The 22,778-nt window shown below is 55.1% G+C and overlaps 9 protein-coding genes across 9 annotated transcripts; 6 read left to right on the plus strand and 3 right to left on the minus strand.

Moving 5' to 3' along the window:
- Positions 1-298: 298 nt before the first annotated feature.
- PG994_012317 (uncharacterized protein) lies at positions 299-2,033 on the plus strand (the record flags this gene model as incomplete). Its single annotated transcript, XM_066863726.1, has 3 exons — positions 299-313; positions 396-1,037; positions 1,158-2,033. 3 exons carry the CDS (start codon positions 299-301, stop codon positions 2,031-2,033), a joined length of 1,533 nt encoding a protein of 510 aa, XP_066712836.1.
- Positions 2,034-3,510: 1,477 nt separating this feature from the next.
- Positions 3,511-4,716, plus strand: PG994_012318 (uncharacterized protein; the record flags this gene model as incomplete). The annotated part of the gene is made up of 3 exons (XM_066863727.1): positions 3,511-3,842; positions 3,918-3,999; positions 4,057-4,716. 3 exons carry the CDS (start codon positions 3,511-3,513, stop codon positions 4,714-4,716), a joined length of 1,074 nt encoding a protein of 357 aa, XP_066712837.1.
- A 1,262-nt stretch (positions 4,717-5,978) lies between these two features.
- PG994_012319 (uncharacterized protein) lies at positions 5,979-8,339 on the plus strand (the record flags this gene model as incomplete). The annotated part of the gene is made up of 1 exon (XM_066863728.1): positions 5,979-8,339. One exon carries the CDS (start codon positions 5,979-5,981, stop codon positions 8,337-8,339), a length of 2,361 nt encoding a protein of 786 aa, XP_066712838.1.
- A 1,391-nt stretch (positions 8,340-9,730) lies between these two features.
- Positions 9,731-10,934, plus strand: PG994_012320 (uncharacterized protein; the record flags this gene model as incomplete). Its single annotated transcript, XM_066863729.1, has 2 exons — positions 9,731-10,529; positions 10,669-10,934. The coding sequence occupies 2 exons, from the start codon at positions 9,731-9,733 to the stop codon at positions 10,932-10,934; spliced, it is 1,065 nt and encodes a 354-aa protein (XP_066712839.1).
- A 158-nt stretch (positions 10,935-11,092) lies between these two features.
- PG994_012321 (Carboxylic ester hydrolase) lies at positions 11,093-13,732 on the minus strand (the record flags this gene model as incomplete). The annotated part of the gene is made up of 6 exons (XM_066863730.1): positions 11,093-11,268; positions 11,539-11,797; positions 11,900-12,687; positions 12,806-12,972; positions 13,055-13,497; positions 13,577-13,732. 6 exons carry the CDS (start codon positions 13,730-13,732, stop codon positions 11,093-11,095), a joined length of 1,989 nt encoding a protein of 662 aa, XP_066712840.1.
- Positions 13,733-15,502: 1,770 nt separating this feature from the next.
- Positions 15,503-16,407, plus strand: PG994_012322 (D3-D2-enoyl-CoA isomerase-like protein; the record flags this gene model as incomplete). Its single annotated transcript, XM_066863731.1, has 2 exons — positions 15,503-15,696; positions 15,774-16,407. 2 exons carry the CDS (start codon positions 15,503-15,505, stop codon positions 16,405-16,407), a joined length of 828 nt encoding a protein of 275 aa, XP_066712841.1.
- A 107-nt stretch (positions 16,408-16,514) lies between these two features.
- On the minus strand, positions 16,515-18,922 carry PG994_012323 (uncharacterized protein; the record flags this gene model as incomplete). Its single annotated transcript, XM_066863732.1, has 2 exons — positions 16,515-16,873; positions 16,918-18,922. The coding sequence occupies 2 exons, from the start codon at positions 18,920-18,922 to the stop codon at positions 16,515-16,517; spliced, it is 2,364 nt and encodes a 787-aa protein (XP_066712842.1).
- A 530-nt stretch (positions 18,923-19,452) lies between these two features.
- PG994_012324 (uncharacterized protein) lies at positions 19,453-20,155 on the minus strand (the record flags this gene model as incomplete). Its single annotated transcript, XM_066863733.1, has 2 exons — positions 19,453-20,021; positions 20,068-20,155. The coding sequence occupies 2 exons, from the start codon at positions 20,153-20,155 to the stop codon at positions 19,453-19,455; spliced, it is 657 nt and encodes a 218-aa protein (XP_066712843.1).
- A 1,330-nt stretch (positions 20,156-21,485) lies between these two features.
- PG994_012325 (uncharacterized protein) lies at positions 21,486-22,694 on the plus strand (the record flags this gene model as incomplete). Its single annotated transcript, XM_066863734.1, has 3 exons — positions 21,486-21,560; positions 21,731-22,615; positions 22,677-22,694. The coding sequence occupies 3 exons, from the start codon at positions 21,486-21,488 to the stop codon at positions 22,692-22,694; spliced, it is 978 nt and encodes a 325-aa protein (XP_066712844.1).
- Positions 22,695-22,778: the final 84 nt, after the last annotated feature.

Here is a 22,778-nt window from a genome sequence, read left to right on the forward strand (position 1 = left end):
TTGGCTTCGACTTACTGGTCTGCCTTCATTCCCACCCACACACGCACACAATACCTACATCCAATCACCCAAACCACACTCGCACTAGACCACTTGCTGCTACCACCCTCTCCAACCAATGCATCCACCCAACCCTCGCCCTTGAATCTCACCACAACTTTGATCTTCTTGCTTGCTCACCTTGCTTCTTTGCTTTGCTTTTGCTCACTTGCACGTACGCTTCAACGACCGCATAAGTCTCGAATCTATGCTTCTTCTCTCGTTGAACTGAAGTTATAACTACTCCTATCACGCGGCAATGGCCTCCTCTAAGGTATATCATCCCACTTATTCCTGGGGGAGCTGGAGTCCCGGGACAGGACACCCCATGCTGATCACCTTGTGTGCCACAACAGGATATGTCGACAACAGTAACGAGGCCATTGAACCAGCACCGTCAGTCGCTGACATCGAGCTCTACAAACCCCCTAGCCAACACTCGATTACCCTCCCACTCCCGCAACAACTCCCACACCCACGCCCACTCGTCGCTCTCCGGGGCTTTCAATGCCCATCGTGTGACACGCCGCAAGAGCATGACCAACCCAGGAGCCAACGTGGCGGCAGTAGCAGCTGCTCTCAGCGAGGCTGGTGACATGATGACTGCTCTGCCCATCACTTCCACCGCCCGGCGGGGCACCCTCTCGAAGCCCGCCGTCGTCCGGTCGACCATGCCCAGCAGCCTTCCTTCTCCGCCGGGCAGCCTCCCGTCCCACAAGTTCATGATATCTGGAAAGCCCGAGAGTCAAGAGAGTGCCATCGACGATGACTCCAACGACATGTCAGGCGAGGACGTCGGAGAAAACGGATTGCAGACGGCCAAGGTTCGGCGTGCTAGTGACGGCCAGCCACTGTCCAAAGATGGCAAGAAGAGCAACCGCCCTGACCTCCGCTGCGAAAAGTGCGGCAAGGGATACAAGCATAGCAGTTGCCTGACCAAGCATTTGTTCGTGCCCATTTTCTTGCCCGTATTCTCCTCCCCGCAGTCCCCTGTCACGGTTGCCGGCTAGAGTCGTGTCAGAAAGCTGAGGTCAAGGACCCGCTACCGGATATGCCCTCCCTCCCCGAGCCCCGGCCTATGATTGTTGGATAATTGTGTTGACGATTTCCCTGGCTAGGTGGGAGCACACTCCGAATGGTCATACACATCCAAGCTTCTCATTTCCAAACACCAGCAAGTTCAGCTTCTCGAGGCCGCCTCAGTGTTGGTGCAGATGAATACCGTCATGGGCAACGACATGGACGCGACCACGCCACCCGACTCGGCTAGAGACTTTGCCAGCGATGCCGGGTCGGCATCCCCCACCGCCTCTGGTTATTCTGACCAACACGACGGCCACAGTTCAGCCGACACCACACCCCCGCCCCAAGCCGACCCTTTTCGAAGCATGTCCAAGAGGTACAGCAGCAGCAGTGGGTATGCGCGGTCCTACCAATCGACCACGTCGAATGGGTTCCTTTCCGGAAGTATCCCTAGTGGATCCGGGCTCGGGCATAACCGTCAGGGTAGCACGGACCGTCGCCCCCCATCTTCGGGTATGAACAACACTGGCCAAGAAGATCGCGACCTTGCCGCAGCCGTGGAGCTGCTTAGTTGCAGCTTCAACAGCAATGGAGGTCGGGATAGCAGGCTGCCCAACGATGCGCCCCCCGTGCCACCGTTGCCGGCCCAATACCTCGACCAAGCGGCCACGAGCACAAGCTTCATGGATAGCTTCTCCCCATTTGCGAACAGCTATTCGGCCCGACAGATGCCCGAGAGCTTCACGCGGGGCGAGTCTCGCTTCACTCGTCACGACGAGGATGTGAAGATGGAAGACAGCGATGGCGGCAGCATGGACGACGAAGACGATCGTCGCTCCAGGGCTCGCAACAGTGAAGAAGACGATGAGGGCGTCTTCGGGCGTATGGAGGGAATAAGAGAAGGAAAGCCTGCAGATGCGGCACCCTGGAGAAACCAGCGCAGTACGCTGACTCCCATGGGGATGACATGACACCATTATGGCATTTGTTGTTTCCTTTGTGTACCACTTAAACGTATATTCACCACATGTTGTAAAAGTGGTGGTTCGCTCTCGCCACCGAACCTCAGCACCGAAGAGTGGAGGGCCCTTGGCGGTACACTCCACGAGGTTAAAGTGAGGATCGGGAGGTGCGTCGAGTGAACACCGAATAACATATTCGACCTAAATAGATCCTTGGAGGGTCTCGAGGCAAAGAGTAGAATGTCTAATATGAGAACCAAGACAAACTCGATTGTTCTCTGTATGAACCAATAAAGTCAAAATGAAAACACTCGACTTACATGAACCACGTGAAATATAAGCGTGAAAACCCTCCAGGAGTTGAAGATACAAAACATGGAAGAGATGCAGTTAAGGTAAGGCTGGAATAAGGAACTGGGTACTTACGAACTCGGGATGGTCTGATATCTATAAGCATGGGAGGCCATGAGATCTGCGATGTAGGTTGAAGATGGGTGCCATGTTCTGGTGTTTTGTTCCACCGGGAGAGGATAGGAGACTTTATGCAAGTTGTTGTCGCAATTCACCAGCTTATTATAGGAAACAGGTTGACTCATGGGCATACATCCAGGTGAACCTTTAGGGCTCTAATTATGTTATGTTGAGTGTATCACGGCTTGCGTAGAGTGTTGATGTAGTGTCGTTTGAATGAGCCATCATACTTGCTCATTGGCGCCACCTAAGGCTGCCGCTTAGCTCTTCATGGCTTGGCCTTCGGCACTCCAATACTGTCATATGTCAGTAGATACTCCGTAGAAAGGATGGAATTCCGGGAGCATGATGGATAATGGAGATAGCTGCATCGAGTCTCATGGCTGATGATTTGGATACCAGACACCAGGTACTCTGTAAATGGAGAAAATTGCCAGACCTCACAGCAGACAACCTCAGAGCATAAATAGCTGATATTCGAGGAGGGGACCATCGAGGTATATATGAAAGCAGCTGGCATTCAGGATTACAGGACCGAGTGCACATCAGTAAACGACCTTCTTTTCATGGTAGTAAGTGTTGTCGATCACAGATGACACCCCTGAGGATGAAGACTTCCTTTTCCTTATATTGATGGGATTTGACCGTAAACGATTTTTAGCGGTGGTTGGGTCAATCAAATCGCTAGTTGGCGTAGCGACCGAGCGACTGACGAACGAGGGACTTGTCTCACTGGAAGAAAAAACGCCAACAAGCTAAGCTACCTCTGGCCCGACGTCATCCAACGACCTAGCGACAACACTGCTCTTCTCTCCACAATTTCGCAGCATCTCCATCTCGATGCTCACCTTTGCAAATCTGACGATCACCTGAATTTACCCTTCCCCGTCTTCTTCCCTTTCCCACCAGTCAGTCAGTCTCGCTTGATTGATTCCCGCGCCCATCCTTTCCTTCTTCTCCCCCATCGGAAAAAAGCATCCCGTTCGCACCTGGCAAGGAATCCAAGCCCACCACCATGCGCACGCGACGACAAGCACAGAATAAGATAGCCGCCGCAACTGCGGAGCACTCTGAAGAGCCAGAAACCACTCCGGCGCCTGCCTCGCCCAATGTTGTCACCACCACCAAGATGGACAGCCCAGCTAAGGCCCCGACGACCGAGATGACGAAGCGCCGTGAATCCAAGCTGCCCAAGCCTGTTCAATTTCCTCTTGTTGTCATCCTGAGCCTCGCCTTCTCCTCGGTGGGCTATTCGCTCGTCTACCCTTGGACCAAAGGCGTATTGGCAGAGCATGCGCGAGTGCTGGACTCTTGGAACGAGGTTGCGCTCCTAACCGGTTGGAGAATGTAAGTCTGCGACAATCGCGCGCGCGTATAACCCCCCCTAGAGAGCTCAGCATCGCTAACTAGCACGCAAATCAGCTTCGAGCTGGCATTAGGTTGGTATGGCAACTACGATAGCAACGACCTGGTATCCCTGACTCTACTGTCTCATGGCCCTCCGGTAAGATCTGAATGGTCAAGTTTGCAATAGCGTTTCTGGCTGACCCAAGCCCTATAGCTGTATCTCCTGTCGGCGTTCTACAACACGCCAGCCCAGGCGCTGCTCCTTGCGCTCGGCATCGAGACGCTTTCAACTTATCTTCCATTCCGGCTTTTGCGCTCGCTGTCGCCTATGCACGCCGACCCCTCGAAAGTTCACAATGCCGAGCTGCTTACCGATAAACCCATTGCGGTACTGACCAGCCTACTATCGGGCGCCATCTTCACCATCAGCTTGTTTGCGGCGTATGCGACCTACCTGCCTCAATTCATGGTCGTGTACTTGAACAACCTGCCATCCATTACTGCTGCGCACGAGGTCTACTATCTCAACCTTCTACCGGTCACCTTGCCGCTCGGATTCGCCGCCACCTCGTTCATCTTCACTCCCGCCGAGGCTGAGGAAGAGCCCAAGGTACCTGAGAGCGAAAACTTCGATCCCGCCGAGGCATCATTGAAAGAGACAGTCCGGTGGAATCTATGGGGATGGAGCAACAGAACCAAAATGGTGATGAAGAGGACAGTTCTGCTAATGGCAATGACTGGCATCAACACTACGCTACAGACCGCACTCACTGTCGAAGGCGCTGAGGTGCCTGGCGCCCTTGCTTGGTCCTCGGTCTGGGTTGTTGCTTCAGCTGTTACTGGCTTGGCCTTGGGTGCTGTTGGAAGCGAGTAGAAATACTCATGAAAGATGTGCGTTTTTTATCTCGTGGTCTTTGGCCAAGGAGTTAGCGGAGAAGGGAAAGGGCGAAAATGATGTGTCCGGAGTATATGATTCGCGCCCCTGGTATGACGAGTTTTTTCCATCTTGCACACGGATGAAAGGTGTCTCGCAATTCCTGGGAAGGGCTTCTGGTAGATTGATGGACTTCACGACAGCCTTAGTGCTAGGATAGGTACCTACTTAGGAGCCCATATGGTTGGTTCTTTATACCATTTTGACTGATACCAGTTCAGAGGTAGATAAAATTGTTTTTAATGTCGATCGAGCGGGTTGAAGATAGGAGAAGAATTACGAATGCCTATTGAATGAATGCCCAGTACTCCCTGCATCATTATCAGATATCAGACATTCCATGCTATCCTTCGGGCAGCCCACCTTTCAGCCCTACGGTGTGAGCTCATCGATTACATATAGCAGCTCCACCTCCAAGCAACCTCTTAATATAGCTGGTGGGCCTCTGTGGGAGGGTAGCTACATAATCTGGGGTAATAGCAGATTTGACATTATCGGAGATCCAATCAGAGCACCAAAGGCAGTAATGGATGCAACGCCTTTCAGCTTGTAGGCCTCTCCTGTACTACTCCTTTCATGCAACTGAGTCATGTACTTCCTGTAATGCCTGAAGTGTGCTTTTTCGATGGTAGACCTCAATATCAAGCGTGACGGAGAAATCTACCCACCAAGCGGTAGTGAGCTCAAACGAGTGCCCCAATCAGGTACTTGATGAATATATTTCGATCTGTCAGTGCCAAGGCCAACAGTGCTAGAAGCTGGCCTTGGAAACAATCATACCTTACATGCCTTGGGACATACGTAATACTCTGTCCAGTACTCTGTTCTACAATAAGTGAAGCAGAAGCTTTAGGTAGACCCCCACCCCGGGAAGCTTGGCTCAGTTCGCTCAGTGCGCGCCCAGCGCCGAAGTTTTTCCGGCGGATAGGTGCCGAGCTAGGATTACCTTAGTAAGGATAGCTGCACGAGGTACGCGATTGAATGACGGGGGGCTTCGCGTTACAGCTTCCCCTAGTTGATGAACTGCGACGCCGACTTCTACTGTCTACCTGCTGTCACCGATTGCGTGGACCATCACCATCACCAACTGTTCACTCAAGTCTTTTCGCGCGCATTCGACCGCACTCATTTCCCCATAACCATGATAGCTGATCCTTGATAAAGTTTGTCGCAAGAACTTGGCTTTCCTGCTGCATCGCAACATGGCATCTGCAGTAGAGGCAAGCAGTCCTTCCATGGCCGATCCTGCGCCCGCTGCTATCGCCGAGCGCAATAGTGACGAAATGGACATTGTCGATGAAGAACCTATGTCGCCGACAGAGAAGCCGGAGTCGGCAGTGCCAGCTCAACCTATCGAAGCATCTACGACCAATAACGCGCTCGGCTCTTTCAACATGCGCGCCGATCCTGATGCGCAGGCAACCGTGTCCGACTACATCGATTTTGTCGACCATCTGCCTTCCGACATTCGTCGCTCCTTGACTCTGATCGGGAAACTCGATCAGACCTATGCGGATTCCTCCATCAATGTCAATAAGCTCACCTCAACCTGGAGCAAGCTCCCTACGCTTCCTGCGGATCAGCGGCCCCTACCTGCTCAGCTTCGCGCCGAGATATCTGAAAACCTCAACCGGGCTGTCAGCTCACGCACATCCTCATACGCAGAAGCTTGTCGCATGTCCGACTATGTTAACCGCCATGTCAACCGTGCGAAGACCATCCTGGCCAAGCTCCAGACGATGCGAGAAAACTACCCTACCGAGGAACAGAGGAGCCCTGTGCAGACAAGATCCCCTCAGATGAGCCGGACACCCAAGGTCACGCTCCGGTTAGACAAAGATGGGCAGAAGGTGCGCGGGCCGCCTAGGATAACGGTCCCCGGCGAAGTTCTAGCACCATATGATGTGGACTTCAATGCCTACAGCTCATTGAGCGAAGAAAGCTCTGACGAGGAGATATCGGTGTCGCCCGCAAGAACGAGTCCTGCACCTCGGATTAAGCTGGTAAAGGCCCCCAAAGTGCCAAAGGATAAGGTCCCTAAAGCACCTCGCCAGCCCCGACAGCAGGCTGTACCAGGTATGCCAATGCTATCTACGAGCACAGCGTTGGCAAAGCTGCAACCCCCGCCGGAGAACGCAGTACCGGGATCCCATGATGCCCCATGGCTTCAGCTCACTGCGTACGAACTTGCTAGGCTCAGGAAACGCATGAAGAAGAACGCCGTCTGGAGTCCGAGCGACACTATGATCGCACGGGAGCTCAAGAACCTGGGTCGCGGCATCGAAGCATACAGAGCTGCTGAGAGGAAGGCCAAGGATGAGGGCAGGCCATTTGAGCCTTCGCTGCCCGCCACTGTTGTAGATGCTGACTCGGGTGTTCAGCACCCTCCTGAAGGTGCTATCAGCGCAGAGGCTTTGGGTGCTGAAGAGGTTCAACTAAGCAATCGTGGTATGAAGCTCAATGAAGCGAAGAAACTCAAGAGGGAAGCAATGTCCAAGTTGGCCGGTGACGATGCCGAAGAGTCCACGAGGAAGATGATTGAAACTGCACGCGCGCTCCTGAACCAAGAAGCTAGCCCATCGGTTGCTGGAAGCGTGCAAGAAAAGGTTCCGGAAGCTGGTCCATCTCAATCATCCTCGCAGTCACAAGGCAAAGCACCCAAGAAACCAAGAGAGAAAAAGCGGAAGCGAGACTTTGAGTCCGAAGTTCCCACAAAGGTCAAAGCCGAGACTATCGAGAACGGCGATGGCGTTCAGCAGTCTATCAAGCCTCAAGTGAAACGCACCAAGACTGAAACTCCAGTGCCGCCGCCTCAGATTCCCAGGCCCACGTCGCTGCCGCCTCCAGTCGAGACTCCCGTGCCGCCGCCGCAGGTTGTACAGTCTACCCCAGTCGTGTCTACAACGCCTGTGCCCCTTCCAGTACAACCGTCAGTACAACCGTCACCGAACTCGACTGCTTCGGCTGTCAAACCCGCCATCTCGCCGACTACAGGGACCAGTCCGGCCCCTGTGGCTATGCCCATGCGTGCGGCGACACCTGTCCCTGCGCCAACGAACATCAACAACAACAACAACAACAACAACAACAATGCTAGCACTACAACCACTACGGTTCCCACCAAACCACCGGCGGGGACGCCTGTTCCGCCGCCCGCCAAAACATCAACTACTCCCATCCTACCACCGACTCGGGATCTAGGCAAGCGGGAGACGAGAAATGATCATAAGAGCCTACAGCCTCTCGCAACCAATGCGACGCCGAAGCAGCCTTCGTCTCGTGGTAACACTCCGGTTACCACGCCTGTCCCTGAGCCGCAGTCAGCGACCAGCCGTCGACCGGTGTCCCGCGGAAAAGCGGGCAGTCAAGAGCCGCCTGCTACTCTTACGGTAGAACGACCGCGACGAGCAAGTACGGCTCGTAACACTCCGGTGCCCCGGAACCTCGTCAGCCGAGTAAGCGGACCAAGCGCCCCGCACCAGGCGTTGTTACTTCAGCTTCAGGTGGCAAGAGCGCTGTCGGTAGCCGGAAAGTGCCACCGAAGAAGCGGCCTCGTGGACTGAACAAAGCCACTTCAAGCAAACAAGTTGAAGCGGAAGCGGAGGTGGAGTTGGACGAAGATGGTAATGTCATCGACCCGGAGGAGCCGAGGTATTGCTTGTGCAATAGGGTCAGCTTTGGCACTATGATACAGTGCGATAACGTAGATGTGAGCCGCACCGAAAGCACTTCGAGTGAACCCTCCTATACTACTACTCCAAGCCCGACTGCAACCCCAGCACGTCACAGCACTCGCAGCAACAAGCGTCGCAAAGTCATGCATAATGATAGTCACAAACTGACAGGCCCGCGTACACAGAACTGCAAGCAAGAGTGGTTCCATCTAGAATGCGTCGGACTCAATGCTATCCCGGCCCGTACAACGAAATGGTATTGCCCCGAATGCCGAGTAGCGCTGAACATTGGTGGGCGTGGGGAGGTCACTTCCCGAGGGGTGAAGCTGTAATGGCTATTGACAAGCGAGATTCTTAACAATTATATGGGGGTTTACGCATCGGGACACTCCCCGGGATGGTGTATTTTACAAGGCAAAAGAGCGACTTTGGAACTTGGGAGGGTTAGCTGGAGTTGAGGACCATGGTTGCGATAACACCATTCATCGGCCACGAAGTGTGATATTAGCTAATAGCAGCCAGCCCAGCACAACGAGAGATGCATGTTATAGGTTCGAAGATAGGCGATACTCGCGGACACAAAGCCACCCTAGCCAAGAGGAAATGCGACGACGATTGTGACCATGGCCCATAGCTTTGTGGTGGTTGGCTCCGTAGGCTCCTTCTATACTAATCAATAAATGCGCCTGCTTGAAAGATATCATGTCCGATGTATATACGTGTATTTTGTTGCATATCCTCGGGCTTTCCTTGCTTCAATATAGGAATACGCTGACGACATGAGGTCAAACGTGCAAACTGCAACTTCCGGTGATGGATTGTACTGTAAGTGGTTGAGGCCAGTTACGACCGACCCCTTTGAAACAGCAGCTAACCTGGATATCGGAAAACAAAGACAGCCATTCCTGCCTACAACGTGTACGCCCGAAAAGCAACGCCGCTGAAATGTTGGGTAACAAAAAAAAGCCATTTGCGGAAACAATGGGCTCGAGGTGATGGATCGCATTTGCCTAGTGGAAAGTGGCAGATACTCTTAAGTATCTGTCTCCCTCGGCCGCCGAATTGGATCCATTGGTATAACGGGTGACTGTCTGTATCGCTCTCGACTTTGCAAAGTTGATTCCATTTACATGATGAACTAATGGATGGATATGATCGACAGGAAATGGCCTGCCAACCCCGTTGTTCCTCCTCATTGCTTCTTCTGGTCATGGACTTGACTTCATCAAGACAAACTTACACATCGACGCACAGGAAACAACACGCGGCCTAAGGTGGCAATGTCTCCCGGACTGGTGCGTTCTCCGTCGTCGGACTCTTCGTCAGTGGACACTGACCCAGAGGTTTCGTCACTACACACTGGCCCGGAGGCTCCGTCACTGGCGGTTCCATCATTGAACGACGATCGTATTCTTGCGCCTACTCCTCGAGTTCCACCTGGTTTTCATAGGAACGCCAGTCTTGTTAATGCGCCTGGTGCTGTGCAGGCACCTCATTTCTGGCCTTTTGACGCGCCAATGCCCAGGACGAACGGGAACGATATCGGGTTCTTTCACGCCGCGAACCCACGAGAACTTAGGGTCATCGTCCAACCGCCGACCCACGTGCTGAGCAACGAGAAGTTCAACCGGCCGCTGGTCGTCCTGGGCCCCCTCCACGCTGCTTACTACGTCGTCACCGTCGTCGACCCTCGCACCGGCGACACGGCCGAACTGGTACAGCAGCATCCGTCCCCTTCCTCCTCCGGCCCCGAGCATTCCGGCAGCGATCCCGATGGTCGTCGTCCTTCCCAAGTGCGAGCGCACCCGCGGCCGCTGTCGGTCGGGGTGAGGCCCGCACCGATCCCCGATGGCTACGACACCGACGAAGAACAGAACTATTACGCTGCCGACTCCGAGCACCCTGGCCGCGGATACGCCGTCTGGACCGACCTGGCGATTCGCGACGTCGGCCCGGGCTGGAAGCTCTGGGTGCGTGCCATGGACAATAATGGCGACCCAATCGGCGCCATCAAGACGAACTCGATTCTCGTGCAACGTGATGACACGTTCATGCCGCTTCCCCAGCCTGAGACTTTTGGTGAGTTAATTTCAGGGCCAGCTGTCCCGCGTCCCCAGCCTGAGACTTTTGGTGAGTCAACCTCACGGCCAGCTGTCCCCCACCGCCCCTACTTATTCCGTTGCTAAATATTATTTACTGACCGGTTATTTTGTCTCAGCGCTCGACCAGATGCTGTGGCTTCAGCGGATGCGACGGAAGTACCCGGACGACGCAACGTTTGAGACGTTCAAGGAGACCTTCTGGTATAGATGTACGCACCCGGATTGTCTGATCGGAGAGGTTCACACCATCATGATCGGAAGGTCGGATGCTGACCAGCTATACAGGGTCGAGATAGACGATGAGGAGAGGGTGGAAGAAAAGGGGGCGGCAGAGGACGAGAAAGGGGAGGATAACAGTGTGGCCGAAGTGGGTGATGGTTAGGAGCACATTGTCTTATGGGTTTTGGATCCATTTCTTTTAACGAGAGGCCGAGAGTTATGCTATTAAATAGAAAAGGCTTTCTCTATTTTCCTCGAGCCCTGCGCCGTGCCTGCCTTCTTTTCCGACCCTGTCTAATAGGGGCGAGTGCTCTGCTCACGCTAATCTTCGTGACCACGACGTCGAATTCGGCGGAAAGGCTGGTCGGTGTCGGTCTCATTCTCCGAAAGGTCGAGCGTGGGATTCATTACCGGAGAGTTAGGTGTACCGAGTTTGGTCGGGAGGATCCTAGGGTTGGATTGGATCATGACAGAACTATGATCGTTTTGCAGCGGAACTGTTGAATGGCAGAGGGAAAACATCGTTTGGTCTCCTTTTCATATATTTCCCTATTTAGCCTTATTACCGGCTACTACCGGCTGGATACCTGTTATATACAAAAATAAAATTACAAGAATAACCATAAAATTAAAAGAAAATACGCAGGTTTCGCTAGTAATTATAGAATTAGGGACAAGAAAGAAAAAAGACAAAGGAAGGAAAAAAGAAAAGCCGCCCCAAGAGAACAACGCCAAAACAAAACATAACTCATCACCCCTGAGCAGACTTCCGCGGTCGTAGCTCTCGTCCAGCTGCACCCGGACCGTCTTGGCCTGCTTCCTCTTCTCCTGCAGGCTGTCGGTGCTGCCGAAGCGGGCGCGCGTGTCGTCCTCGAGCCCGTGGAAGAGCATGGCGAGCGCGCTGCTCTTGAGCGGCCGCGTGCGCGTCTTCTGCGTCTGGTAGATGGCGCCAACGAGGAAGAGGTCGGCCCCCAGCACGACGAGCACGGGCAGCACCAGGAAGCCCCAGCGCACGTGGATGTAGGACTCGGTCGAGACGGCGGGGCCCGCGAACGGGAGCAGCGCCCCAGAGCGACCGGAACGCGACCGTCACCGAGGTCGCGACGTCGGCCATGAGCATGGCGACGCCGTCTTGGCCGGGGCGGCGTACTCGTAGTAGTTCCAGTAGAAGGCCGTCACGATGTCCGAGTCGAAGAAGGTCGTCCCGCTCGAGATGCCCACCGTCAGGTTCACGGCCACGGTCCGGTCGTTGATGGTGATGGTCGAGTTGTTGGTCGTGCGCATCGCGCCGCCCGCCGCGAAGACCGAGGTGAACCAGCCGCGCAGGCTGAGCATGGACTCTTGGCCCAGCAGGTAGTAGACTGGCGATGATGATGATGATGATGATGACGAGGTGGCGTTCTTGTCGGTCACGTAGACGCCCAGGTCTGCGCCCGCCGGCTGTGTTGTCGTATCGATGACCGTCTGGTTCACCACGGTGTGCGTTACGTTCTCGGTGAGGGCGCCGATGGACACGGTGGCGTTGATGGTCTGCAGGCAAGCGGACAGGGAGCACTGCCGGGCCCAGGGGTTGCTGTTGCCGGCGAGCCCGTCGGCGGCCTCGGTGCCCATGAAGATGAGCCGCAGGATGGTCGAGTGCGGCATGTCGCCCGCCGCCGAGGGGATGTAGGGCGTCATGCTGAAGACCTGGCGGCTGTCGTTCAGCTTGGCGCCCTGGGGCACCTGCCAGCCGCAGTCGCTGGCGTTGGCCGGGTTGCCGCCGCAGTACTTGGTCATCAGCGACGTCAGCGGCACGCACTCGTAGCACACGCCCAGCGTGTCGAAGGCTGGCCACGTGCAGTTGCCGGTCTGGCAGTCGAACTTCAGCGAGGCGGCGGCCGGCCGTTCTCGGCGAAGAGACCGTTGTAGACGGCGGACTTGAGAGGCAAGACAGGGACGTAGCCGGCTTAGTCAAGTGAAAATAGAGGGCTTTCTGTCAGTACTTATGGTCTAGCTAGATCCTTAGATGAGGTGGGAAAGAAAAAGGAAACTCACTTGGTGATGTTGTCCCAGGCAGTGCGCCTGTGAAGTTGAGGGCTCGGGGGATCGTGGCGTTTTGGGGGTGGTTGACAGCTCTCATCTCATACGTCACGATCTGCTGCGAAAAGGGGCTGAAAGCCAGAGTAAGGACGGCGATAACGGCGCCAACAGAGCCGAGTAGTCTGACAGAGATGCCTCATATGTTAGCCTTGGAGCATAGAAACAGGACATGTTGAGTCGAAACCAGTAATATATGATACGCACCCTCCTCGTCTGGACGCGAGCAACTTGATGGCACCCAAGACACCACGGCTCGCTTCATCAAACGTTTCCATGTCAGCCAGCGGCATCTTGGACTCCTTGAACCTGATCCACTTCATCTGCGACAGACCGTTCTGGAGCGAGATGCCCAGAGTCGTCACAGACATGGTGGCCAGGACCGCGATACACGTGTTGAGGGTGATGCGGTACGGCCATTCGTAAAGAGACCGCTTGTCGTAGTGGGCGATGAGGCCGATGATGGCGGCGAGGGCCGCGAGGGAGACAAACATAGTGACGATCTCGACAGTCCATGTGCCGTCCTTGTTCCACGGCCGTGGTGGGTCGCCGCCCTCATTCGACAGTTTGAGGGTCCCCCTTGTAACGGGTAGACGGCGGCGAGTGGACTTGCCCTTTCCCCAGGGTCGTCTCGCTGCTGCCGCTGTGTACTCGTGCATGGGATGACTTGGCAGTCAGTAAGCCGGCATCGTTCCAAGAGCGCTCGACTTCTTCCAGTTCGATGCTTACTGTGTATTGCTGGCCATTATTGTTGACCGCCTCTGGATGGCTTACAGATGTGTCGGTCGCATCCGCAGAATGCTCATCTTGATGATTAGGGGCGCTGTTCGTGGACGGGAGCTGGCTCTCATAGCTAAAGTCTTGGATAGGCGCGTATTGAGCCATGATGAGATATGTTCCTATGTAGTATGTAGTAGTATAGAGAGCCACTTGTCTCAGACTTGAACGGAGAGCACTCGACGACCATGCCGGCACACACGAGGGTCACATACATATGTAAGTGGTTCACGGCTTATCTGACCGGGGTCTGGACCCTTACTACCGTTATCGTCCTACCGGGCTGAACAGCCACCACGCACCAACGATCCATTGAGGCTCTGTGGTTGGTCGAACTCTTTTCTAGAACAGGAAATGTCGCCGCTGCTGCATGCACTGAGATTTGGAGACTTAAGAGTCCGGGTGGTGGGCTTCAGCCTTCTTGTCGGCTGCAGCGAGGGAAGCGAAGATCCAACTGCATATGCACGCCTGTACGCCGCTACAGGTCATGCTCCATGTTTAACAGTGGGATCACTGCAGGGTCAGCGAGGGATCTGTCGTCTGCCTGCTTGGACATGTATGAGGCGAGAGTGAGGAATCAAACGGGATTAAACATCGGCGGATTGAGTTATGCCAAGTGTGTTGGTTTGGTCCTCAGGGACTGTGGCGGCGTGGTGGGATCAATACCACTCAGGGCTCAGTAGGTGGTAGGTTTCCATGCGCATTGGACGCTTACCGACTCGTTGGGCCGGAGCCTTAAAATCCTGGTGAGTTTCCCTCGAGTGGCGTCGATCCCTCCCTCCCATCATCATCATCCTTGTTGGCAGTGACATCTGCAAGCTCAAGCCAACACCAATAAGAACAGCTGCAAAAATTCCCGCAAAGAGCACAACAGAAGCAACATAACTAGCGGATCTCCGGACTCGGGCCTTTCGCGGCAGGCCCGATCACATACTCTCTCCATCAACAACCCATTGCTGCTGTACATACATGTGAGAGGCAGGCAGTGAAAATCTATAAATATAACAGATAGACTGCTGCGCCTCCATTTCTTCTCCTTCGACCAGTCGGCTCAAATCTTCTTTCCCATGAAGAAACCCGAGGGAGCCAATCTTGATTGGAGCTTACCTCATTCACATCTGCATGGCTAGTCAAGATCTAAGCCGTGAAAAGAGCCAATGGTCTCTTCCTTATCTTTCAGAACGTCAGCATTCCTACATGTAAGTACAATACTATAGTTCTCGCAGACAATTGTAGCTGTTGCGGGAGCGGGAGACGTTTGCATTAGCCAAAGGCCGAGAAGAAGGCCGAATTGGCCAGACCACCGCGGGGCATGGACAATACAATGTACGATGACGATATCTTGCAGCCCATCAGAGGACCAACGGCGATCTTCCAAATACTGGAGGGCCCGTTGGCTAGACGTGGACAGAATTCTGCTCATTGCGTCCTTGGCGTAAGCAATATTGCGACAAGAGAAGGCTCTCGTTGCTAAGCTTGCTTACTTACATGCTCAAGTGGAGGCATCGTGTTTTGTATGGGTTTACAAAAAGAATGTATCGAGATATCCTTGTGAGTATCCAGTAACAGTCCTGATAATTCGGCTGTTGCTTGTTTGGGAGACTGGAGTTGTTGTCGGTAGATTAATTAAATCGTGGGGTGCAGGGATTACTAGTCGCAGTCACCCCCACTATGGAGAAACCGAGGCACAACTGGAGATCCTAGGCGAGGAGCTGTAGCATCTCGCCCAGGCCGGCTCTTGTCCGTTCCTTTATCAATCATATCAATAGAAATCCCGGAGAACGTACATTGGCTTTTCATTGAGAGCCATCAATGCCCAAAACGACCTCAATTGCATTTGATTAGACGTCCTAAAAAGCAAAAAGATCGCCCGCGACCATGACGGAACGTTCAGGCATCTTCACCGTTGAATACACCGGCCGAGTCGCTATTGTCACCATCTGCAACGAGAAGAAGCTCAACGCCCTGAACCTCAGCGGGTATTACGAGCTCTCCCAGATTCTGCGCGAGATTGCCACGCACGACAAAGTCTTCATTACCTTTCTCACAGCCAAGGGGCGCTTTTTCTCCGCGTAAGCTTGTCACCTCTCATTGTTACCATCCGAGCCATCTCCAGCTCTTATAACTGACAACAAAACCAAAACAAAAGCGGCGCCGACGTGTCCATCTCGCGCGCCAAGCCCGAAGACGGCGCCTCCGACGACGTCTACCAGCAGTGGCTGCGCAGCTTCGTGGCCAACAACCTGAACACGACGCAGGCCTTCTACACGCACCCCAAGGTGCTGGTCGTCGGCCTCAACGGGCCCGTCGTCGGCCTCTCGGCGGCCCTCGTGGCCTTTGCCGACTTCGTCTACTGCGTGCCTTCGACCTTCCTGCTGACGCCCTTCTCGTCCCTGGGCTTGGTGGCCGAGGGCGGCGCCTCGCGCGCCCTCGTGCAGCGGCTCGGCCCCAGCAAGGCCAACGAGGCCCTCATCATGAGCCGGCGCATCCCCAGCGACGAGCTGCTGCAGACGGGCTTCGTCAACAAGATCTTCGACGTCGGCGCCGGCGACGACGCCAAGTTCCGCGCCGCCGTGCTCCACGAGATCGACGAGCGCCTGGGCGAGCACCTCGTCGGCAACAGCTTGACCGGCATCAAGGCGCTCATCCGGAAGCCCGAGATGGAGATCCTGGACAGGCAGAACGTGGCCGAGGTGTTTTCCGGCTTGGATCGGTTCATCACGGGGATCCCGCAGGCGGAATTCGCTAAGCTTGCCTCCGGCGAGAAGCGTCACAAGCTATGAGTGATTGAGCTATGTCAATGATAAAACGTCACCATGGGATCTTGTAAAATATAGCAGCATAGTCGCAAGCCAGCGCATGTATGAAATTCAATTGATTCTTGGGTATATCAGACGAGGAGCCCGAATAGCAGGCTTGTCCTTCTCCAGTACTCTTGTGTCGCCTTTCGGAGTCTTTCACTGGCTCCATCCTCCAGACTGGTTTCCTTGAACACCTCGTCTGCGAGCTTCTTCAGTTCTTCGTTTGGAGTTTCGCTGGTGCCCAGGTAGACCTTGAGGAGATGTATGTCATATAACCACTGAATAAGCAGATCCTGCCGCTGGCCTGAGTCAGAGGTTTCCTTAGTTGCAGCACCAGAAGACTTGTCAGATTCTTCTTTCTCATTCCCAGGGGTTTTGTCTCCCTCGCTCTTCTCCCCTTCATCCACAACCTTATCCTTTACAGGCTCCTCTGTCTTGGCAATGGCGCCTTCCGATTCCAGCGCAGCTCGCCAGGCATCCCGAGCTGTTTACCAAATATTTTCTTCAGCAGGCTTACAGCCGAGGGGCTCCAAAGATCCAGACCAGCATCGCCCATTGACTTGACCAAGTCTCGCAACAACTTGAACACGCCAGGTGACGGCAGGGTGGGCAGGGCAGGCTCGCCCTCCCAGAGACTTCGGCCAGTGACCCGGGTTCTCGCCAATGCGTCCGAGGAGAATTCCTCGAGTGGTGCGAGTCCGACTTCGACTGCGAGCTTCTCCTGTAGGGATGGGACACTCTCCAGGCCAAAAGACTTGGTGCTGTCCAGTTTCGGTAGTCGACTGCGGATGACGCGCAGGACGCGGAGCAGATACATGGCGATGCGGCCACTGTCGGCACTGTCCATATGCTTCTGCCACAATGTGCCCAATTCTTCGTCAAGTTGTTGGAAAGACTGCTCAAGGGCCGTGTTCAAACGTTTGTTGATCTTGTCGGGGTCATCCTTGCTCAGCAGCTTCTGGCGGACCTCAATCGTCTCCTCGTCCTCGATCTCTTCAACATCATTGTCCCAGCGTTGGCGCTGCAGCTGGCCCACGACTTCGTTCACGTCGTCAATCAGGTGGTACCAAGTCTCGTAACCCGTGACCGCCTTCGCGACCGTGTTGTTCTTGCCATGTAAGCGGGAGAGGATCTCGTGCGTGACTTGCGCGGACCCGACGCTCATATCCAGCTCCAACATCTCATCGGACCATAGGCTATTGTACTGATCGGAAGTGCCCGCACGCCATCCTTCTAGCGTGGCACCAACTTCGGATCTCACAAGCCGGAGTTTGGAGACCTTGACGTCTAGGACGCCCAAGAGCCGGTTGTTGATAGTATCTCGGAGCCCGTCAAGCATAACGGAAGGGTCGAAGCCTCTCGCTTTACCGCCGTCCTTGATCCAGTGCTGCAGCACGTTGGTCCGTAGATCGACAATGGCCTTGAACTCGTTCATGTGCTCCAATATCTTCTTCATGCCCTCCAACAAAGCCTCACCCCCTTTCTTGGCCCAGTTGGTCAACATATCCTTAGCCTGTTTACCGTCTAGATCGTCGTGTCGAATGAACGGTGTGAAGTACTGGACTTCATCGCCACACCACCTCTCGTATATGTCGAGCTTCAGGCCTTCCAAAGTTCGCAGTGACTCGTCTGCGAGCAGAGGATTCTTCTTCAGGTTGGCCAAAGCATCGGATAGCTTCGACGGGACAATGGACTGCACGTCCAATAACGTCCTGGTGTACAGATCCAGGCCCTGGAGGACGTTCTCAGTCCCTCTCGTCTTCTCGTACTCTTCCACGTCGAACTCGAAGGCCATCGCCTCGCCTCGGACATTGAGGAAGTGGCGCAAGGCGTCTCGGGCGCCCGAGCTAGACGCGAGACTGTACGCGCACAGCGCCTTGAGTATATCCGCTTGTTCGAGGCCGTCGCTGACCCTGCCCAGCACCTTCTCCACGCCGCGCAGAAGCCGCCTTCGCAGGCTGCCTAAGTTCTTCTTGGCCGACTCGACCGCAGCGCGGAGCTCCTCGTTCAGCTCGCCCATGTCGCCGAAGCTGGAGATGAGCAAGCGGCTCAGCACCAGCACCTTGGCCGCGAGCACCAGCCGCTCGCCCCGCCCCGCCGCCGCCGTCGACCCTCCGCGCAGGAGCTTGCCGACGGCGAGCCCGCAGGCCTCGAGGAGCTTGACGCGGGCGACGCCGCCCATCTCGGCCTCGGCGTCGTCGAGGCCCTGGAAGCGCGCGAGACCCGTGATCTTGCCGCCGACGACGGTGCGGCCGCAGCGGCCGCCCATGGTGCCGAGGATGGCCTGCGTGCGCGCCATGTCCTGCCGCATCTGCACGATGGTGTCGGCCGTGCCCAGCAGCTCGCGGTAGCTGTTGCCGACCTGGGTGCGCAGGCGCGCGGCCTTCTCCTCGATCTGCGCATGGAGGCTCTTGTGGATCTGCCGGATCTGCGGGAGCGTGTAGGTCGTGAAGACCTGGGTCGACGAGGTCAGGGTCGAGGTGTCGGGGGTCGTCATGGTGAATGAACCGCGCTGAATTGCTTCAAAGAAGTTCGCCCCCAATCAAGATGGGCTGGACTTTGGTAGAAGGGGAAAGAGAGCTTCAACAGAGTATACGCATCTCTAGGCGAGTCTTTGCGACATACAATTGCTTATGCAATTATAGCAGTTTAACTGCTCGGTTGATTGAGCATTGGCGGAAGGGAACGCTGCTGCTTTGGAAATAACATGTGGCAGCACTGACGGCCAGCGGGTACAGCATTATTCACTAAAGAGATACATGCAGATAAGCATGGTCAATTCCTTCCATTACACGGACGAAGAGCACTCCCAACATCAACTCCCTCATTCCCAGTGTAGAAGCAATTGAATGTGGGTTTTTTTATGTCAACCCTGGAGGGAAATCTAGATCGTTCAATACTAGCCCCCCCATTCGCTTCAATTATTCAAGATGCAGCACAACTGGCTTTTCCCATACAGCTGAAAAGCATCTAGTTTGACGGCAATCTCGCCCAATACTTGGGGATGAATAACTAGCTTTTACAGGATTATGACAACCACTTGACCTCGAATTCAAAGAAGTTGACCTTCAAAGAGTCCGAAGACGTCTTCGCCGGTCTCGCAACCAGCGGACTAACATCCAAAAGCCACTCCTCCCCGTCCTTGTCGTCCTCGTCGGCGAAGATCCAGCAGATCTCCCGCAGCGACACCTTCTCCTTGACCCGGCCCGCCTCGTCCCGGATGAGCCGGTAGACCCACGCGCTCTTGCCGTTCTCGTCGCCCTCGCGGACGATCTCCAGCGTGACGCCCTTGGCGGGGTCGACGGCGTCGGCGCCCAGCGGGCCGACGCTCCAGTCTGCCCACCGGTCCGTGGCCACGGTGCTCAGCATCGGCGCGCCCTGGTAGAACTCGACGCCCGTCTTGACCCACTTCTCGGACGGCTGGGTCGGCGCCGTCGGCGCCGTCGGCGCCGAGACGCGCTTCAGCGCCAGCAGCAGGCCGCCCTGGTCGTAGCGTTCCGTCCAGTCGGCCCAGAAGGTCACCCGGGCGGACTGGAACTTCTTGAGCTGGCCCGACGAAGTGCGGGAGATAGGAGCTGTGTCCCCAACCTTGTTAGCTGCTGGCTTTCCCCAGTCTTCCAGTGTATGGAAGTATATGTATACCGTTCCAGACATCCGTAGTCGGAGGCTTTCTCCAAATATCAGTATCTGGGCCAGCTTCGAGGGTGAAGGAGTCTTTGGTAGTGTTCATGTTGTTCACTCGATATACGGAGTACAGGGAAAAGGCGAGGTAGGTTTTGAGTTTGCAGCTGCTCGAGGAATATATATCACATAAAGCAACCAGCGACTCCTGAGCGAGGCATCAGCTGTCTTTTATGTTGCAAGATGATAGCAAGAAGCTCATCTGGCATGTTGGGTATTAGTCAATGTTCAATTACGTCGATCCTGGCTGAATTGCGTCGTATTGCTCGCTGCTATATAAACCACCCCCGCCTCGGCCCTGGCCAATCAGGTGCTGCCGAAAAACGTGAAGGGCCAGGCGATGCGTTCGCCAAGTCCTCGAAATCCGGTGATGACCCGGGTAACCCGATGATGAGCCGTCCGGCCTGCAAACGCGATCCATGGCTAGAGCAGCTGTGCCTCATCAATCGCTGCATCCATCGCAACGTGTCTCTTCAAGTCATGTTCGTGACACGTCAGTTTCCTGGTGCTTGTCCAATCCCGGGGCACCTGAAGCTGGGGAGCCGCCTGCTGAACATTCGCCTGCCAAAAATCTAGACCTATACTGAAAACCCCTTTACGGAGAAGAAACCCGAGCTGCGCTGGTTATATGCCTATTCGACAGCAGGAGCCGGTTGTTTACAACTCTTGCTCTGGCAATTCCGAAATACTTGAAGCGCAACCACTTAGGCTTGGGTTAGTGCTGATTCTAAACCATCGGTTGTAGGTATCATAGGTTAATACCTACAGCTCCGAGCCGAATGCTGACTTCTGTGGAGCGCCGTGAGCTTCGGCGGCGTCTTTCTCTCCATGCTCGAGACCTTGCTAAATCGGTTCGGCTACGCAATCGCCATGCGCATCTGGTCGGGGATACTTTGATGGTCTCCATATATGGGCATCTTGCCTTGGTACCATGAAGCCTACATAGCCAGGGGCTCATATGTACAGGTTGAACTTGCATATGTGAAATAGATTGCAAGCTAGGGGGATATGACAACTGCTTAAATTGAATAAGGCACTTATCCATTATGACTGACACATTGGAGAGAAGAATAAAGGGATTGAATACCACACTTTTCACAAGTGCTTCGCCCTTTCCGTTGGTAACGTTTCCCAGGTATATGCTGTATTCGCAGAGAGCTGCTGCTTACGGGGCGCCGACGGCTTACGAACCGGCATCATAGGTGGGTCCCACCGTCCTCGGCCTCCGTTCGGTTTTAAGATCTGTCCAGCTGCTGTGACGTGATTCCCTCAACAATACGTCAAATAGGTTGCAGCTCACAGTCTTTCTGGGCAACTCAATCTGCATCATAACAAGACAAAGCATCTCGATGCAGAAGATACTCAGAACTGTCGCGAAAATGACGTCCAAGTTGACAATCCAGTCGACCCTAAAGCTGAACAGCGGCTATGAAATCCCCCGCCTTGGCTTCGGTGTAAGTTCCGCACCCTCCACATTGCAGCAGTCTGTTGTAGGGTCATTGGTTCGAGAGCCAACACGCTAATCTCGGAACGAGACACCAGGTCTACCAGGTGTAAGTGGTTTTTCTTCTCTAGTCCCAAAGCTAATCGCCATATGGGTAAAAACACAGACCGCAATCAAAAGAAGCAGTCCGTTAACACCCCCTTCACCAGCCCCATCGAGCAAGCCGAGTCCTGCGTGCGCGAGGCCCTCAGCGCGGGCTACCGGCACGTCGACTCGGCTGTGGGCTACAGAAATGAGGCGCCGTGCGGCAAGGCGATCCGGGACTTCGCTTCATCATCTTCAACGGGCGGTGGTGATGTTGTCGCGCGGGAGCAGGTCTTCTTCACCTCCAAGGTGCGCCCCCTGAAACTGTCGTACGAGAGCGCCAAGACGCAGGTCGACGCCACCCTCGCGGAGACGGGCCTGGGCTACATCGACCTGATGCTGATCCACGCGCCCTACGGCGGGCCCGAGGCGCGCAAGGGCGCCTGGAGGGCGCTGGTCGAGGCCGTGGACGCGGGCAAGGTCCGCTCCATCGGCGTCAGCAACTACGGCGTCCACCACCTCGACGAGCTGGAGGCTTACACCCGGGAGCTCGCGGCCGAGCGCGGCGGCGGCGGCGGGGACGCGGCCACGAGTGGCGCCGGCGGGATCATCTCCGTGGGCCAGTGGGAGGTGCACCCGTGGCTGCCGCGCGACGACATCGTCGACTGGTGCCGCGCCCGCGGCATCGCCGTCGAGGCGTACTGCCCCGTCGTGCGCGGCGAGCGCGCCGGCGAGAAGGTGCTGCAGGAGCTCGCGGCCAAGTACGGCAGACATGTGGCGCAGGTCCTGATCCGGTGGAGCCTGCAGAAGGGACACGTGCCGCTGCCCAAGAGCGTCACGCCCTCGCGCATCAAGGAGAATGCAGAGGTGTATGACTTCGAGATCAGCGAGGAGGATATGGCTAAGTTGGAGACGAAAGAGTACTCCCCTTGCGCTTGGGATCCCACGACGTCCCCTCTCTGGACAAATAGAGAGCGGAAAGTAATGACAGAATTGAATTCAGGGAGAAACTTTGACAGAAGCAACAGTATACATCTCATAGAAACTGCAGAACGCTTGATACAAACTATCATATTTATTGAAACGCCCATCCGATATTTTAATTTTCCGTTTTCCCAGGACTCCTACCAAAATCAAAACAGAC

The sequence above is a fragment of the Apiospora phragmitis genome, assembly GCF_038363925.1.
Source record: "Apiospora phragmitis strain CBS 135458 chromosome Unknown utg000010l:1.0-9815664.0:1.0-9183399.0, whole genome shotgun sequence".
Lineage (NCBI taxonomy): Eukaryota > Fungi > Ascomycota > Sordariomycetes > Amphisphaeriales > Apiosporaceae > Apiospora > Apiospora phragmitis.